Genomic DNA, 20,008 nt, shown 5'->3' on the forward strand with positions numbered 1-20,008 from the left:
CTATGCACCGAGCACTTTATGCAGCAATGTATAAGCATTATCTCGTTTAATTTTCCTAATGGCTCCATTAAGCAAGTAGTTTATCTTCCATTTTATAAATGAGGAAACTGACGTATATACTCTGACTTGGAAAACTATCCTAAAAAAAGTAGAGATTTGCTCAAAAATTTAGGTACAAGGTTGTTTACTGCAGCGTTACTTACAAGAATAAAAAATTGAAATAATGTATATGTCCAATAGAAGGAGAGAATGAAGGTATATCTGTAAAATATCTTTCTGGAATCGTTTTTAAAAACAATGGGAAGGTCATGATATAATAATTTTTTTTTAAAAAGTAAATTTATCTATATATAATATTTGCATCTAAATTGCAAGGAATGTATGCTGGTAAAGGGCCATCCTGTAGGAAAAGAAAGGAGGCTGGAATATACATTGACAGGAAAAAAAGCCTACAAGGAAATACATCAAAATGTTACTACTAGATGTCTCTGGGTGATAACAGTAAATCTAATTTTTATATTCATCTTCATACTTTTTTTCAATTATATATCTTTTATAAGGAGACCTTAAATTACTTAACCACCCTTGGTTAAGTAATAATGTGCCTTATAACTCTTTAATGATCAGAAAAAATATTTTATTAAAAAAAATTGTTTCACCACCCAAAAAACCCATTTTGTAGATTAGTCCGGAACAATTGCTAGGGTCCTCCTGAAATTATTGAGTACCTAGGTACCTCATGGAGCTACTAGATCAATCCCTGAAGAAAACATCCCTTCATTTATTCCTTCTTTTTATTTCCTCCCTTCATACCTCCCTTTCTCTTTTTAAAAAAGTAGTTAAGACCTGGCCCCTCTGCCTTTTGAAGCTTATTTTCTAGATGAAAGAATAAAAATTGCCATTTCATTGAATTGCTAACTCAAAAATTGCTATCTCCTCCTAACATCTAATTTTGTAGTTTCTGCCTGAGCAGGGTTTATTTGCACATCAAAAAGCTGTCCCTGCAGTTTAGGTGTCCTGCCCCTCCAGTCTTTGAGGAGAGGAAGGATATTAGCGTGAGGCTTTCCTGCCTTCACCCAGTTTGCCCAGTACTTTTCCATTCCCAGTTTTTCAAAATCAAATCTTTTAATTAAAATAGCAAAACATTGGCATACATTAAACAAATATGAAAGCAGATTGTATTTGAGACAATATGTAAAGCAAACAAACCTAATTAGGTAATTAGGTAAGTTATTTCATACCCATGTCATTTTAGCGCTGGCTTCAGGCTTCCTGGCCCCCAGCAGCTCTTCATTTTTCTCTCTGACAGAGCCTTCTCTTTTGACAACTTGCCTCCCTGAGACTCCTTAAATAAGGACTTCTCAGTGATCAGAAATGAAAAAAGATACATCTCCATTTCAGTTTCTGTTGCTATCTGCTTTCAGGCCCTTCCTGTTCTTTCTGTTCCCAAGGAACAAAAACAAGAGACACAACCAGTGCTTTCCCACTGCAGCCTGGGCCCAGGTCCCTTCTGACCAGAGGGAGTTCGTGTCAAACCAGAAGCTGCATATCACAAGTGGCACATTCTTTTGTTCTGTTTTAAATTGAACAACTGCCTTGGCTAGTTCTTTGAGAAATTATTTCTGAAAGAGCCTCATCCCTAACGTGAGCGCTGAGCCTTCTGAGCAGGTTATTAGTTGGTTCATGATTTAATCACACATTGCAGTGTTCGTTTCTCTCATATATATGTCATAGAAGTTAGAGAGCAATTAGAAGTTTTCATATCAATAAGGCATTAAAAGATGTTGGTAGGTGATTAGAAGACAGTAATGACAATGGTCCACTCAGTCTTATCAAATTATGGTGAAGGTTTTATCATTTGGGCTCAAAGATAGAATTAGAGTATCTATCTGGTTAGTATTCTGTTCCTGGAGATTCCTTTAACGTTAAAGATGGTTTCTACTTAAGTGAGGTATAGAGGTTGGCTATATAGAGACCCAGAAGACCATTTTTAAAAGGAGAAGCTTTTAAAAGGAGAATTCAGATCTGGTTCTATTTTGATGAGCAGAATCAGTCCTACTTTACTGTTTAGCATGGAGGGGAAACTCTGGATACAGCTTCCTGTGGGACCCACAGCAATTTCTGCAGATGTCAGATCTGATAACAGAAATAGAGGGAGGTCACCTGACCTTGGCATAGTGAAGAATGTGCAACAGAAAATGTGTACATAAAACTAATAGGCCTGGGACTTCTCTGGTGGTCCAGTGGTAGAGAATCCGCCTTACAATGCAGGGGATGTGGGTTCGATCCCTGGTCAGGGAACTAAGATCCCACATGCCGCGGGGCAACTAAGCCCACACATCACAACTACTGAGCTCACATGCCTCAACTAGAGCCCACGTGCCACAAACTACAGAGCCCACGTGCCGTGGAGCCTGCGCGCCACAACTAGAGAAGAGAAAACACACACACCACAACTAGAGAGAAGCCCGTGCGCCGCAATGAAAAAACCCCGCATGCCTCAACGAAGATCCTGCTGCCGCAACTAAGACCCGACGCAGCCAAAAATAAATAAATCTTAAAAAAAAAAAAAAAAAAAGTCCCTCTCGTCAAAAATTTCCTCAGGGAAGTGAGATTTTTCCCTTTTCTTTTTTCTTTTTGGCCACACTGCACGGCATGCAAGATCTTTTAGTTCCCCAACCAGGGATAGAACCCGCTGCCTCTGTGGTGGAAGTGAGGAGTCTTAACCACTGGACCGCCAGGGAAGTCCTGTCCCTTTTCTTATAGATATTTCCAAAATCGTACAACATCTAGATATGCCACAGAATTTTAGAAGCTTGTTGCTGAATGTCAGGACAGCATTGACTATTCAGAAGTTGGCAAAAGGCTCACTTTTGAGCTTGAGTGAATCTCCCTTCAAGAAACCAAACTTAGAAAACATTTGTTTCAGTGTGTCATGATATATATTATAAAAAGGACTATTTTCTTCACAAAATGGAGATTGCTGAGGGTATGGTAAGAGGTGGTTAAAGTGCAGTCTTCTTTATTAGCAGGGCTGTTGCTCAGATATTCTGGGGTAGAATATCTGAGTGGACTGCCATTCTAGGGAGACAGATTTGGTAAGATTTTTAAGAATGCTGAAGCCATCAGGACAGCTTTTTTTTTTCCACTAGAAAAATTGGATTTTTTATTTAAAAATATTTTCAAAGGCTAATGCCATAGTGGAACAACCAAAGGATAGTTGAACCAAATTCTCAGGGCATTAGAGGAGCACCTGCCAATGCAAGCTCATGATCCGCTGCCAGGAGACCCTCTGTTGGAGACCTTGGGAAGGATCTCCTGCTTTGTAGGTAACTTGTCATCTGCCTTGCAGCTCTAGAATTTGCAGTTTTGAGTTTCCATAATCTACATCTGATATCTTACGATTTATTAAAACTTGCAACATGCATGTTGCATTTTTTTGAGACCCACCTCTACTATTAGGATGCGTTTTGCTGTGTAGATTTTTCCCCCTAAACTCTAATGTATCAGAACAAATTTCAAAGTCTTTAAAAGGGACTTTTTCACTTTAACTACCTGACAGTTCCACATTATCTGAAAACAGCTATAAGCCCTAGGCTGTGGGACATCAGGAACTGGAAGACAGAGCCGAGAAGCTGGAATGTAGTTTCTCTGCCAGGACCCAGCAGACTGTGCTGGCCTGGCCATCTGGACATGTGGGAGATATGGTGAAACACAGACAGAAGGCCACCTGGCCAGTTTTCACAAAGACTTGGACAGCGTTTTGCTGCTGTCAGCCCGGGATGGCTTCTTCAAAGAGCTGCCTCTCTTCTGTGACTGCGGTTTTCTCTGCTGAACTCATTCCGCCCACCTCCACCCAGTCTGCTTCTCCAGGGCCTCAGAGTGCCACGTCCATTCACTCACTTATGGAGCGCCTGCTCTGTCCCAGTCCTGGGCTCAGGGCTGGGGGTGTAGTGACGAGCAAACGAGAGAGGTTTCCCACCTCCCACAGCTGCAGACAGCTGGGCGAGGCACACATTATCACACACGCAGTTTGTCACTGTAGCTCGTGCTGTGTGCTGTCAAGGGAGATACGAGCTTCGGTTGGGTGGGGAGCTGCTGCAGATGGGGTGAGGGGGACAGGGCTCAGACCACGCTGCACTGCAGGGTGAACCTGAAGCCGAGACCTAAAGGGCGAGCTAAGTGTCCTAACGTGTAAAGCAGACACGCGTTAACTAAGTTAAATATACAAACACACAGTGCTTTCACAGTGAATTTTGGTTCTATATCCAAATTATAAGCAGTGTACTCTCTCCAGGCTTTTCTTGGCTATTCTAGAAATATGGTCTTTTCTGCCTGGATTCTTAGTCCTTAGTTCAGTTTTCCTCAGGGCTGTCTCTATCACGGGTTTTTGGTCTTAATTTCTCCTTACTGCACTCGTTGCTATTGTGAGTAGCCTGGTGGGCCAGATGAACCTGGGCTGGTCTTGGAATGTTCTCACCTAACTGTGGTCCATGGATCAGCCTGTCTGCTCATCCTCTCTGGATCTGCCCCGCGCACCACCAGGTGGAAGCTTCCAAGTGAGGCTCCACCCTTCATCCAGTCTTACCACGCAGTCTCAGAGTGAGTGCTGTAGTGACAGCTGAAAACGTGGAAGAGGTGTTTAGAGAGAGCATGGGCTTCAGTGCCATTCCAATCTGAATTCAGATCGTGGCTCTGATCTTAGATGTGTGTCCCAGCCAGGTTTATTTGATCTCTCCAAACCTCACTGTCATTACCTGGAAAATAATTTTTGTTGTGAGGATTGGAGATAATGTGTGCTGAGTGCGTGGTACCTGGCTGGCATTCAGTGAAAGCAGCCACCCCCTGGGTGAGCCAGAGGGAATAGAAGGGCTTCCGGTAATGTTGGAACAATAGTAACTGGAGGTCGGAGAAAGTATACACGTGCTTTCTTCACCTTCTTTATGACTGTGATGGACTCTGATTTGCAGGCAGAAGACAAGGCAGACGTGCTGAACAAGGAGCTCCTCTTGACCAAACAGAGGCTGGTAGAGACTGAAGAAGAGAAGAGGAAACAAGAGGAGGAGACAGCTCAGGTAACAGGCGTAGGCGGGCTTGTCCTTACGCAAGTGTATTGGTATGCAGAGTTGATTAATACTGTAAACAAGAAGTAACATGAAATTTGTTCAGATCAAGGGCGATGCTGAAGCAGTACATGTGAGTAGAATTGAGGCAGCATTTCCACCCTTGAACAGCTTTTAGGAATTTGCCTTGACCGAGACGTCTAGCGAGAGTGGTACGCTTTCTCCAAGTTTAGGAACTTGGAATCATGATCCAAGAGCTTTGAGGCATCTGCAGATTTCGTGTTGTATCTCCAAGATGTTTGACTTCTCTGAAGTAGTTTATGAGGATTGCTAAGCTGGAAGCCTACAGAGATCTCTGCTGGGAGTCACCTCCATCAGTCACGCATTTCCCCGATTCATGCCTTAGAAGAAGGGGCACCCACGTTTCTGTTCCTGGCAGAGCTCTCAAATCTTCTTCCCTGAGAGAATAAAAAGAAACCCTTTGGGAGCCAGCCCTGAGGTTAGCTCTCTACAGTATTCATATGGGTTGTGAGGCTGAGCAGCTGGAAGACACACCATTGCCAAGGACCCAGAGGTGACAGGAGGGACCTCTCCACCCTATAGGAGTCAAAGCTTCCGGCTTCCCTGAGGAAGAGCAGGCTGCTTCACCAATGGTCTCCATCTCTGTCCGTCCCAGCCAGGCATGATTAGCTCACTTATAATGAGTTCAGTTCGGAGACATCAATAATGCTAAATATAAAACAGCACACAAAGCATTTCAAAGACCTACATCCAAGCAACCAGAAAAACTTCCAGTAAAGTTACTAATGAAGGGATGTGTCATTTAGCACCTTCTGGGATTTATAAAAAGTATTCCATGATTTTTTTTTTTTTAAATGATGCAATGAGTCTCGGCAATTACTGCGGACCACGATTTTTGTTTTTCTTTAACATACTCAAAAATATTCGGGGGCCGATTGTCCAGTTTGATCTAGCCCTTTGGATGGGTTTTGCTGTTTTCTTTACTTCCTATTTTTTGGTGGCCCACTTCAGTACTTCAGGTAAAGAACGAAGCTGTTAGCAAATGAATTTAATCCATGCCCTTCTCCTCTGTGTGTGTGTGTGTGTGTGTGTGTGTGTGTGTGTGTGTGTGTATCCTGTTTTAATTGTTGTGGTTCCCTTGTGAGATAGGGATTATTCTCATTTGTCAGCTGAGTAAACTACAGCTTAGAGAAATTAAATGAACTTGCTCAAAGCATCTCAGCTATCTCAGTTGACCCTGAGTCAGTGCGGCCTTATTGCAGAAGGGACGAAGGGTATGGCTGAAGTCCTTGAATTATGTAACAGAGAACAGAGACCAATATAAACAACTAAGTTTGAATCAGTATAACCTACAAATGCTCTTAGAATTTTAGAATGTAGCAAATATGAAGAAATTCCGAAATCTTACTATGATAGGACCAGTTATAAATTGCAGTCACTTGTGAATTTACAAGTACCGAGTATACTGCATTCATAATTTGGGATGCTGCAAAGCAGAATTATCAGTTTTTTCTGACTGTGTACTTAAAGATTAACCAGAGTTGTTTTTCGTTTGGTCAATTTGGGAGAATCGAATTCTTTCCTTTTTATCTGGTGACACTGAGCTTTTTCATTGCCTTAACCTTCTTCTATACCTAGAATTCTAGAGCTGCCAGGCCACAGAAATAACTGTGCTTTTAGGTTTAGCATTCATAATTTAGTATTTCTGCTACTGTAACAAGTACTGCGTTATGTCACCTTAACTTCTTCTAAAGTCAGTGTTTCTTCAGTCCCCATCTCCCATGTCTGACTCCAGTCCCAAAAGCCTCTTGTTCCTACCTCCTGAGGGGTAACAGCAGTGTCGATATGGGAGGAAAGAAGAAGCCCTAAAATGTTTTTTTCAGTAATTTATTGCACAACATCAAGAGTACATGCAATGCTGTCTTGATGTTTTGTTTTAGACTCTCCTAAGGATAAAGATAGCTTCTGAATGGACACTTATTTAACAATATATTTATAAAGTAGTAAGACGCATAAGCAGTTTTATCCTAGGATTGCTCATATTCTTATACATTGCAGGCAAAAAAGTAAGATTTCTGTATCTCTGGAGATGACTAGGTTTTTCAAATGACCAACATGCAGCTGCAGTAGGAAAAATGTGTGTACTTACAGTTGTTTACATTGTTGTTGACTGTGAATCAGGCAGACTTGAATATGGATGTTCATGGAAATTTATTAAGATTTTGACTGAGTCTTGATGTTTCTCATTCTTACTCTTTTAGCTGAAAGAAGTCTTCAGGAAACAGCTAGAGAAGGCAGAATATGAAATAAAGAAGACTACAGCTATCATTGCCGAGTATAAACAGGTAATGTGCCATTGTGGGCTTCGACACTGTAAAACTAATTGTTTTGCTCTTTTCTTTGGGGACAGTTTGTTTGTTTTTAGAGTTTCCAGAACAGTAACTATACTGCATTGATTATACTTGTTGGCTCATTTTCTCCTCTGAAACAGACAGTGGTTGGACCTGCTTGCTGATAACATGAGAAGTTTAATTGAGCAAAACAATCTGTTGGTTGTTTTCAATGTTTGATAGATTTAGAGGAACAAGAAATCTTATTACCATTGAGATCCCGTCTCTGCCTTACTCAGAAGCTAATTTCCAATAGATCACACTAGTAACATTTGCCTCTTGGCCGAGCACTAAAGTTTAGTCACTGTATTAAATGGCAACAGCTAGGAGATCCATTAGTCCTTTGCTGTCACAGTAGAGAACATGGGAGCTCTTTTTCCCACATGGCTATATGGCCTTACCCAACAGAGGCCAGTGCTAGCAATTAACCTCCTCTTGTTAACCTTAAAAAGATCTTTTAATGGTGGGGCGGTGCTCTTCTCTTTGAGGACATTTCTAGTCCCATCGCGGGGGTGGGGGTGGGGGTGGCGGCGTGTCTCAGAAAGCCTTCATTCCAGCTCCAGTAGTATCTTCCTGTCCCTGCTGGTTATGCTGGGACATGGCAAGGACTCCTCTTGTTGCCGAAGTACTCTGACTGGACTGTTCAAGTTCCAGTTTTCCAGAATTGTTAAGGTACTGTATGCCACCTACTTATCCAGAAATTTCCCTGGGGTCTCCTGCCTCACAGAGGAGTTTGAAGTCTAAGGCTTCCTTTTTTTTTTATTTTTTATTTTTTTGCGGTACGCGGGCCTCTCACTGTTGTGGCCTCTCCCGTTGCGGAGCACAGGCTCCGGACGCGCAGACTCAGAGGCCATGGCTCATGGGCCCAGCCGCTCCACGGCATGTGGGATCTTCCCGGACTGGGGCACGGACCCGTGTCCCCTGCATCGGCAGGTGGACTCTCAACCACTGCGCCACCAGGGAAGCCCTAAGGCTTACTTTTTTAAAAAGTGTTTTTTTGCTTATAAATGAAATTTACATTCCTTGTGGAAGTGCAGAAAAGCACAAGGAAAACAAACCTCCCTTAATCTTGCCAACTAGAAAGAATCACTAAATACACTGAGTATGCTTTGTTGCTATATAAATAAAAATGTAAGTTATATTGTTCATGCATTTTGGGGGGAACTAGTTCATTTGTATATTATGAACACCTTTCCATAAGGATTCTGCCCCTTCATGGAAGATTGCTTAGAAATAAGGCTTCAGAGCTATCTTCTTCTCTTTTATAATCTATTTGTATCTATATATCTATATCTACATACAGATGTACAAAATCAATATATGTTTATATAATGCCTGCTACATGTGAGGCTTGTTACTTTGGAGGAATAAAAGATAAATTCATTCAATTTCTCTTCTCTGGAAGCTGATTTTGTAATACGGAGGTAAAACCTGTCCATAATTAAGAGGAGAGGGAATTTCTTACATGTGGGAAATGAGGAATCCCTTCCTGGAGAAGGAAGTGATTTGAGTTGTGCTTCAAAGGCTAGGTGAGGTTTGGGTATCTGGAGATGGAGAAGGAGAGGATGGAAATGGTGGAAAGGTGGAAACAGCATGTGCAAAGGCATGGGAGGTAGATTAGTGACAAAGAGTCTTGTTTAGCAAGAGTTTCAAGTACAGACCAGAGAAGCAAAGGTGAGTTGGGGCCTAGTTCAAGGAAGGTCTTCAGGGATAGGCTGAGGAGTTCGGATTTTATTCTGTTTATAGGAGGACAGTGGCATGACCAGGGACATATAATTGGCACTACTCTGTCCAGGGAGAAATGTGGAACCAAGTGGAGAGATGCACGGGCAAAGAAAGACACAGAACAGTAAGAGGCCAACAGCAGAGTCCAGGGGAGGAAAAAAATAGCGCCCTGAACTACAATAAGTAGTAATGAAAACGGAGAAGCAGGAAACACAAGAGTCATTTTTTTGCTAGATAAGGGAAAATACTGGAAGAGATCCTGAGATTTTGAATTTAGGTAACTAGGAGAAGGGCTGGTTAGACATTACGCAATATAAAGGAACGTTAAAGACCGTGTGCTGTGGAGCTTGCCATTGCTGCAGAAGCATTTTTTTCATCATTTTTTCATCAGACCATGAGTGGCCACCATATGCAGCACTCTTCAAGGAGCAATCCTTGCCTTGAATATTATCTGGCAAGCACTTGAAGTAATATAAAAGGCAACAGACCCATCTCTTTGAAGACAATTAAACATATAGTGTCATCTAAATGCATTCTGTAGTTGGAATTGGCTATTACTGGCTATATGTTTGGGCTTATTTAAAAGGGTTTATTTGTTGCCAAAATTGCTTGAGAAGTCTCTTCTTTTTAACATCAGCCCTACAGTCCTATTTATTGTTTCCAGGCTTGGATCTGGACAAATTGGAGACTGAACTCAACCTAGTCCCAGGTCTCTAGAACTATTTTTGAGTAGACTGGGATTTTTTTAAATGTCCGTTTTGATAATAGAGGTAGACCTTTTATGCTTTTAGTCCAAATTGCACTTGAAAATTTGACATCCCCTAACTTTTTTTTTTTTTCTTTTTTTTTTTTGCGGTACACGGGCCACTGTTGTGGCCTCTCCCGTTGTGGAGCACAAGCTCCAGATGCGCAGGCTCAGCGGCCATGGCTCACGGGCCCAGCTGCTCCGCGGCATGTGGGATCTTCCCGGACCGGGGCACGAACCCGCGTCCCCTGCATTGGCAGGCGGACTCTCAACCACTGCGCCACCAGGGAAGCCCTCCCCTAACTTTTTTTTTCCATTTTTTTCCAAAATAAAAAATTCTTATTTCACTCAAGTTTAGCAAGACTCGAACCGTTTTTTTGTTTTCTTTTTTTAATACAATTTTAGGAGGCTTTGAAAGCACTTATTTCTGTCTGTTCCTGGTACTTGTTAGCACCTTATTTCAGAATCAATAATAATGAGATGTTATTTAATGGTGCTCTGTGTTAAACCCTTTACATACATTTTCTTTCTCACTGATTATCACAGCACAGCACTTTTCAGTCGTGAAGAAATTCAGAATTCTTTTCATCGGATTCCTAGGATAGTACCTTGCCCAAAGTAGATACTCAGCAAAGATTCTATAGATTGATTCCAAAGTGAGGACAGGAATTCACTGGGACCAGTCACGGAAGCTAGTGAGAGAAAGAAAGCAAATCTACCCCATGTGTTTCTTCTACTGATCGAGATAGAGGTGTGCTTTACACACGGAACACTCTCAGGCTTTCTGCTGCTTCTTTTATGGGAATGACTGGCATTTGCAGTGCTACTCATTTGCAAAATTTCTTATAGCATCAGAGATGTGAGTGAATAAACAGCTGTGTGCACATGCTACAAGAGACATTCTACTTTTTAGTAAAGTAGCTCTTTTCTTTCTCGTAGATCTGTTCCCAGTTGAGTACCAGACTGGAGAAACAGCAAGCAGCCAGCAAGGAGGAGCTGGAAGTGGTAAAGGTGAGGAAGAATGAAACAGTCCTGTGATACACTTTCTTCCAAATTCACGTAGTCTTGAGTGAGCACCTGACAGGAGGATCCCAATATGTGGTGATGCACCACAGGCAGGACAGCCTGTAGACACGACCCCACCCCACCTTTGTTTTAAAGGAGTTAGGAATTAGGGTGAATAGGGTCCCTCTTCTGGCTGGGGTGTGGGCCAGATGAAAGGTTATGTTCCCAGAAATCTTTTGGGCTGTCAGAGACAGGTAACAGGAAAGGAGGTAGGATTTCAGCATTGTCACAAAGGCCCCTGAGCTTTCTTGGTTGTTGGAAACCTGGAAACCCGAACCCTCAGCAGCCTGCATCCCAACTGTGCCTGAATTGATGTGACTTCCTTGTGCAGCCCAGTAGGATCATCCCATTAATCTCTTAAACAGTGGACACCATGGGCAGTATAGAGCTCAGCTGGAGGAAACACGTTGGGTAACTGATTTTTCCACCAAAGTAGAGATTTGTTTTTAAAGAAAACATGCAGCATTTATTTCTATGCTGCCCCCTGGTGGTAAAACTCCTTATGCTGATTACCTACTTGAAAAAAGTGATTGTTTATTGTATAGAAAAAGCAGTAAACCAAATGGATTGGTATTCCTAAGAAGCAGTGTTGGTATAGCCAGCTCTTGGGGCCAGTGTTACAGAAACCTGATATAATTCTATTTGAATATATTCAGCTTTATATTAGTAAATAAATGCATTCTAGGCACTTTCGTATATCACTTAACAACTTGACAAGTTATTTAACCTCTCTCAGATTTATTTTGTATTCTGTAAAATAGAGATAATATTACCTACCTCATAAGGTCATTTTGAAGATTAAATAAGATCCTGTTAATAAAGTGCTTAGTCTAGTACTTGGCACACAATAAATGCTCAGTAAATACATATTTTAAAAGTTGTAACCTGAAAATCTGAGACATGAGAACTGAAAATAGGAACTTTGTTCTGAGAAGGTGACTTCTGGGGATTCAGGCCTGGGACACATGCTTGGACATATCAAGAGGAAAAATTTTATGACCAGCTGAGTATGGAGTGAAGGAGAAGCTAATGGAGAGATGACACCAAAGTCTTTAGGCCTAAATGGTGGGGTAATGCACAGTGACACAGAAGTGTGGGCAGAGTTGCTTTGTGTGTGTGTGAAGAGAGGGGTATAGTTACAGTTATGGACATGCTGAGCTTGTAACAGTAGGACATCAAAATAGATCAAAATTCTGTAGTATCTCTCTTTTTTTTTTTTTTTTTTTTTTTTTTTTGCGGTACGCAGGCCTCTCACTGTTGTGGCCTCTCCCGTTGCGGAGCACAGGCTCCGGACGCGCAGGCCCAGCGGCCATGGCTCATGGGCCTAGCCGCTCCGCGGCATGTGGGATCCTCCCGGACTGGGGCACGAACCCGTGTCCCCTGCATCGGCAGGCGGACTCTCAACCACTGTGCCACCAGGGAATCCCTGTAGTATCTCTTATCTCTAAACTTTTTGAAGATATTTTAAGAAAACAGTAGCACTGTTGTCTTGAAAAGAGTTGCCATTGTTCAGTGCTCTGTGCTTGATTGGCAATCCAGGCATGTGGCAGAGTTGCTTTTATCACCTTGAACAATAATGATCATCTTCACTTGAACAAAAGGACGTATACTTCACTTGTTGCAGGGGTAGACCTAGGTTAGTCATAATGACCTTCCTCAGTCTACCACAGGGAAGTTACTTAAACTCTTAAATTTCTTCATTTATAAAATGGGGGTGTTAATACCTAATCATAACTAAATGAGGTAATGCATGTAGCATATATGCCACGGGGCTTGGCATCTAGTAAGGATAATGGTAGTACAAAGTTTCTAGAAAAGATTTGAAAGAAATGCTATAATACTTTCTATCCCCAGAGTCTCTCTAAAGATACTGTAAGAAAAAGTAGCACCTGTCTTGGATAGTTGGGTTTTGTGCTGACTATAACCATTTTGGTCATAGCACAAGAAAAATAGTTACTTTTATAAATGGGCCTGCATTTGATGGCCACAAGCAGTGTCTTAAGAAAAATCATATTGCATTGTGTCAGGACATGTTCTATGCTATGAAATGCAGTTTGATGTTGGTTATCTCTTTTGGATATTTCAGGGTAAAATGATGGCATGTAAACACTGCAGTGACATTTTCAGCAAGGAGGGTGCTTTGAAAGTAGCAGCCGTAAGCAGAGAGGACCAGGGAATTGAGTTGGATGATGAGAAGGACTCTCTTAAGAAGCAACTGAGGGAAATGGAGCTGGAATTGGCACAAACCAAACTGCAGCTGGTGGAGGCCAAATGTAAAATCCAGGTTGGTGATTTGATGAAAGATCAATTAAAAAAATAACAGTTGGTGGTCTAGGATAGTCTAGTACTGTAGAGTTGGCTTATCGAGCTCAGAATCATACGATGTCACCATATAAGATGAATACATTTTCTGCCCACCAATAAGTTGCATTTTACATCATTTTTAAACACTGATATAAACACATAGTTTTAAATAAATTTTTAATAACTAAAATTATATATATCTTGTGAGAACTTAAGCATATGCCTTTTTAGTTTACCCTGATATTTTTTGGCCATGGTCCTTTCCCATTGAACTTGGTCACTTAGCTGATCCTGAAAGTTGAAAGGCCACACCCCTCCTGTTATCTCTCCCCTGACAGTTGAACGTTGGCTGACAAGCCATTCTTTTCTTTCTTTGGAGCTTCTTTTCATCTTTACCTGATTTTGCCAAATCCCTTTCGCCATAATCTCTTTCCATATTGGAGGATATCAGAATTAGAAAAGCAATCCTGGCTTCTGATGGACTGTTCCCACTTCTTTCCTACCAGTGACCCTCACCCTTCCCGTGTCCTGCCATGGCACCTGCTGCGCCACACTAACGATCCTGAACTCTTTCTGCTTCTGACCTTGTACGTCCTCAGGGGCACAGGCCATGTGTTTGGAACTAGAATTTATTCATGCTTACACTATCAGTAAAAATTCATTCCATCTGTATGTTTACGTTTACCTGTGGTTTTAAACATCTTCTCTTAGGCTGCAGCCTAAAGCTAGATTTGGACCTAAATTGCCGGGGGAAAAAAGGGTAAAATGAGGTTTCATTTCACTGATCAGAGAAAGCACAGATTCTGGTTTTTAGTGGTAATTCTTTTAGCTCTAATTTTTTTTCTTGCATTCAGAAGCCAACTAAATCTCACCTGGGTTTTGTAGGAAGAAAACTGCGGCTGTGTAGACCTGTGGATTCCAAAAAGCTATACTCTAATTTTGTTGGCAGAGAGAAGATATTTATGTAACTCAGATGATTTTCTTTCTTGAATTAGGAACTTGAACATCAGAGGGGAGCCCTTATGAATGAAATCCAAGCTGCAAAAAACTCTTGGTTTAGCAAAACCCTTAACTCTATCAAAACGGCCACGGGAACGCAGCCACTGCAGCCGCCACAGGCCACCCAGCCCCCCAAGGAGAGCACATAGGTCCAGCCTCACCCAAGTACAAGAGCACAACGATGAAAGCAACGGAAACCCAGGATGATTCCTGGTGTCCCTTTAAAAGGAAGGAAAGGAGGCCAGAAAGCAAGCCAGGATCTTTCAGTAGCTCTTACTCTTTCTTGTATGATACTTTTAAAAAAGGGATATTATTTAAACTAACCTGATTTATGTCGAATACCTGTTTTTGTGCTTCTTCATGGAAGACTGTGTTCCGGTCCATCATAGTATTACACATTATTTTACATGCCTGATGTTTGGTTGGAAATAAGTAATTCAGAACTAAATCCTTTTTATTTAGAGCTAATTATTCATATTATTTTTATCTTACATAAAAATAAAAATGGAGTTGTCTTTTATTCCAAGGTTGAAGTGATAGGCAGGTATTTGTCACAGCAAAAAAAAAAAGATTGCAACCTAAACCTCTTAACTTTTCAGGATTTATTCAGATAAAGCACATTGTGGGGCCAGTCATGACCACTGTCAGGTTTCCTCCTGAAAGTGATGCCCAGGATAGCGATAATCCTATCCAAAGGAAAGAACAGACCTGGGATTGAACAATTCCCAAAGACAGTTAGTTTATTTTTATTTTCTGTTGGGTACATATGGAATAAGATAGGCTATTGAAAACACATACTAGATAAAAAGAACTGAGATTTTGATAAATGCAGGATAAAATAAATCATTTTGGTCCTGGTCTTCTAACAGGTCCTTTTAAGAACTCCACATGGGAATTGCGAGTTCCTAAGTAAGAACACAGTTGTGACTTCTGGCAAATGTAAAGTCAGAAGTGGATATTATGAGTTGCATCTTTAGGAAACCTTCACGAGAGAAGCCTAGAAAGGCCCAGGAACAGCTGTTGTGCTTAGAATGGAATGTAGAACCAGGGACAGAGTATTCATTTAATGTTGACATATACTTGCTAAGGAAACACTAATATACTGTAACTTTGTTAAAGTTATGAAATGGGAAATAGAAGTCAGCTTCATATCATCTTAGTTTAATATTAGGCAACTTTTTCTGATTTCTGTAGCTTCCTAAAAACGTGCCCTTGGTACCCCTAGATGAAGAGATGCAAATGCATTTGTAACATTTTTGATTGCATATACAACCTTTATAGAAATGCTTATCTCATGGAAAGGTAAAGCTATTGTTTAAAAGTTGATGGAAGTATTTTTTTCAATTATATTTAACATGTCTTTATAAATAGTCCTTGCAGGAAATCCTTTGGTAAGGGAAAAACTAATTTTCCCATTTTTTAAGCTATTTTGGAGGGCTTTGGTCCTTTACAGCAACCAAACTACTGTCAGCTATGTATAGTAACATTTATTGATACTCATGCTTGGCTTCACTGTTGAACATATTCTTTGCAAAGTATCTCAAACTCTGTAGTGCCAGAGTGACTCTCATCTGTGCCATATGTTGCAGTTAAAAGTAACACACTCTTGGAAGTAAAAATCATCTAAGAGCCATCTCAACTCCAGGAGCATGTACTACAAGTTGCTCATGATGGATCCTTTCCTCTAAAATAATCATTAAACTCTAAAAAGTGAAATCCCCTTCATCGGTAAGTGTTCGTATCATCTACAGCCCATAAAACTGATGTGGTTGTTTGTTATCCTTCTTTACACTCATCAAATAATACTTTTCTTACAGAATTCTTTTTTGTCCTGACATCTCTCATCATAGTTTTCATTTCCTTTTGCCCAAAAGGAAAATAGCATTCTGAGTATCTGTGTTGACTCTAACATTCCCAACATGGTGGTTTAGAAAAATTAATTTTGTTTTCCTTTTTTTTTTTTTTTTTTGCAGAATATAATGCCTAGAAAATTGCATCTTGGTACTTGTTTCTGTAAATCATTTAATACAGTTTGTTAGCTTTACTGGTACTTTACGCTTTGATCCCAAGAAGCCTTGTACAAGTTGCCTTATCAGATGGCTAGCTAAATTAAAGATGTTCTTTTGTGTTTTGTGAATTTCATAATTCTACTGTACAGAGCTCTTTTTACATTTCACAGAATGCCTAAATTGCATAATTTTCCTTAAATGGTAGTTGAGAGAGAAATAGCTCTAGGTCCAGTTCTTATCTGTAGACCTGGCTCAATTTCATAGCCCATTACATTATTTTCTTTAAACAAAATAACTAGGTACATGTATTCCAAACATTTAATAAATCTGTCTTTTTCATTTTCTTTTAACTCTTTTAAAAGATTACAATGGCCATCCATAGATTTTTTCTTTTCCTTCTCCAGTTCCATATCATACTTGGGTATGTGTATTGGTACCATAGTCTAAACTGTCCCTCACTGCAATGTCTTTGGGTAAGTAGCAATAGCAAATACAGAAGGAAAGAAAATTCAAAAGTTGGTGTATTATTCATACAATATTATAATAGCACTATCCCAGACCCCATGCCCTTCACCATGTGTTGTTTGAAAACTCATGCATTCCAGCATTAAATAACTGCTAGTTTTAATTTCTCTTCTTTTGAAGTATAGTTGAGAATTGCTACTCTTCTCTTGATTTCTTTTAGAAAGAGATTGACCAGCTCAAATATCCAGGAAATTTTCCGATATTCTGGAGTGTTTTTCATCTTTTCCTAGCATACATTATATAAAACATTCCTCCAAAAATCCAACATTTGCAACATTCTGAGAAGTGACGATTTCTCCTTTCATTAAATTCTGCAGAATAAATTAAGAGAATGAAATTCAATTGGATAATTCAGTCATTAGCTTTTATATCTTGAGAATCTTAACACATTTCCTTAAAGCTGAAAGAAACCAAGCTGAATTTTGCAGTGCATATGTTTGCTAGCTTCCCACATCCTGAGCCATGGCACAATTTGGTTATATTTAGTTACATACAATTTAATGCAAATAAATTCTCAGTTACCTAATGGTCTGTATATGAATGCCTATCAGAAACATTAATAGGAATGTCACATAGGCTTATGACCCTATCTTTCCATGAAACCAGTAATTCTCTTCCTCTCTCCCAACTATTAAGTTAGTAATTTGTTCTTCATTGGCTTTCTTAAATTTCCATAATAAAGTAGAGAAGTAATGTTTGTACTGATGTTGGGGTATTTAATAATATTTATCTTGTTTCATTGTTTTCAAAAATTCCATCTTCTTATACTGTGTATTAATATTCATTTTTCTCAAACCCTTACTGCATTTTCTTAAAATACTTTCTGGTTAATAACTAGTAGCTTCATTTCCTACCTAAAGTAAGAAAAACAAGAGAATACACAGTTTAGGGCACAAGAGATGAGAGTTAGATCCTTAAAGGAATTGATTAGTTACTGAGGATGAGAATCACATACGTAACTAATGTAAGGGACTGAGTTTTCTTTTTCTTGAGCTGAAATCAGTCTACTCATTATTCTGCTAAGGTGGTTGTCTGATTTCAAGACCCTTTTAGGGAAGAAAAAGCTTTCAAAAAATTAAATACCCTGTTTGTTTTATCTTTCTGGAAAAGAACACTTTTAATTACTTAGTAAGATTATTCTGTTGTATAATTTACTCTTAAAAAAAAAACCACTCTAAAGTAGCTCCGATTCTCTTGCTTCAATTACAGGTAAATGAGAGCATGGACAAACTCTATTGTTTGATTTGAATGCTGTGAGATTTGTGTGTGTGTGTGATCGGTAGAATTTTATACGGAGTATCCCTGCCTCTTTGGTATACCCAGGTACCATGCAACTGAATATGTACATGGCGATCAGATACAGAAGGCCAGGCACAGCTCAGTGGCCTGTGTTTCCTACTACCAGATATATAAAACTCTTTCTCTCTAGTTGCCATGCTGATTGTCACATTGAACTGGAACTGCTCCAAAACATCCTTCCTCTCTCATAGTGGCTTCCGTATAATACAGGAAAAGCCCTTAGGGATTTCCTTATCTTTCAAGAGCTACCAAAATGAATACTTCAGTGCAGGCTGCACCTCAATAGGAGATGATGATCTTGAGTTGTAAGGAGAAAAGTGAATGTTTATGAGTAGCTTAGTGACTACAGTCAATTGTCAGAAGTCCCTGTCTTAGCTTCCATCTAAAAGACTACACGTCAAGCTTATCTCCAAATGTATTTGCTACCTGCTATAAAAACATGTTCATCAACACATCCTACTCTCCCCACCTCCACCCCTGGTTTATCATTAGTGGTATTCTGAAAACGTTAAGAAAAAAGAATCATTGAGTAGAAGATGAATATTTTGAGTTACTTTCCTTTTTCATTGGCAATAAGTTAACATGTAAAATCTTTTCTGTTAAAATGTAACTTTTAATAACTATATATTATATATGGAATAAAATATAGGAAACTGAATGGTAAGGACATAAACACATCAAGACTCTGGTGTCATGAAAGCACAAGAATAAAGCCTGGAAATGGCCCCAGAATCCAAGATCCCAATAGCCTTTGCATCAGTTTCTTTATTTTTGGTATTTTGCATAATGTATGAATCCTTAGTTCAAATAAGGAAGAAAGTTTCTCAGTCAGCCCCACGTCATTTCTTTCAACTCCTACCTTTCCCTTGCTGAGGAGGTAGTAGAAATTCTGTGCCATCTATTTTTATGAATTCTATGATTTTGCCCATGGCTTCTCCAGTGAAAACAGGTTCCAGAATAAAGGAGTTGATTAGCTCAAACAGTGCTAATTGACTACAAAAGAAATTAGTGAGCAGCTTCTCTCCTCTATCACCACTGACCAATTAGATGTTTCCATAATTCCATGTATTATGTATAGTACACTCTATAGATGTAAATGTAATGCTTGTTAAAAAAGTGCAATTTATTGTACATTGTCCCAACAAATGTTTACTTTTATAATTGTTATGAACTTGAATTGGATTAGTATCTTGTTTTCATGTGTGAATGAAGCCTTGTGAAATAAACAAATGCAACCGAGAAGGTAGCAAGATGACTGTTTTTGTGAGCCAGTGATGTTTTCAATGCTTTGTGTTGCTCCTTTGGCCCCATTAAGCAGTAATAAACATTTGTTCTGAAATCCATATGGCTTTTTAATTTTTTTCTAGTTGATTTTATTCTGAATCATCTGAACCCAATGTTTGTGAAAAACTTACCTGACACTAGACTCTAGTCAATTTAGCAAGAAGAAATATACAGGAGTTTGCTCCAGGTTATACCCTGCAAAATGATATCCTGTACAGCAGGTACAGCCAAGTGCCCTGTATTCCTCTCTATAGTGATTCCTTGGTTGGAAGTAACAAACTCTCTTATGCTAGCTTAATAATAATAAGGCAATTAATTAAAAGGAAAAAAAGTATATTTAGCTCATAGCTACCAAAGGCCAAACCATTGGGCCTGACGAGGCATGGGGACAAGGGACTGGAATGCCATCAGGAACCTAAGCAATTGTTCATATAATTGCTCTTCTGCTTCTCTTGCCAGGTGATGCTTATCTGCTGCTGCTTCTCTCTCTGAAAAGAGGCATCCCCTGCTTCTAAGTGCACAACTTCCAAGTTTACATGTCCTCTCTTCAAGTGACCAGCAGAGATGGGCTGGCATCTC

At 39.9% G+C, this 20,008-nt stretch overlaps 1 protein-coding gene across 9 annotated transcripts in view; it reads left to right on the forward strand.

The window, feature by feature from the left end:
- Positions 1–19,488, forward strand: part of RABGAP1L (RAB GTPase activating protein 1 like) — a 687,421-nt gene extending 667,933 nt beyond the window's left edge. For all 9 annotated transcript variants that reach the window (XM_067728697.1, XM_067728698.1, XM_067728699.1 and 6 more), the window contains 5 exons: positions 4,971–5,075; positions 7,346–7,429; positions 10,884–10,955; positions 13,096–13,293; positions 14,309–19,488. In XM_067728697.1, coding sequence (XP_067584798.1) covers positions 4,971–5,075; positions 7,346–7,429; positions 10,884–10,955; positions 13,096–13,293; positions 14,309–14,461 — 612 coding nt within the window. In that variant the 3' untranslated portion in view covers positions 14,462–19,488. The remainder of the gene's footprint in view (positions 1–4,970; positions 5,076–7,345; positions 7,430–10,883; positions 10,956–13,095; positions 13,294–14,308) is intronic.
- Positions 19,489–20,008: the final 520 nt, after the last annotated feature.

This window comes from Pseudorca crassidens, chromosome 2 (assembly GCF_039906515.1).
Source record: "Pseudorca crassidens isolate mPseCra1 chromosome 2, mPseCra1.hap1, whole genome shotgun sequence".
In the NCBI taxonomy this organism is placed as follows: Eukaryota; Metazoa; Chordata; class Mammalia; order Artiodactyla; family Delphinidae; genus Pseudorca; species Pseudorca crassidens.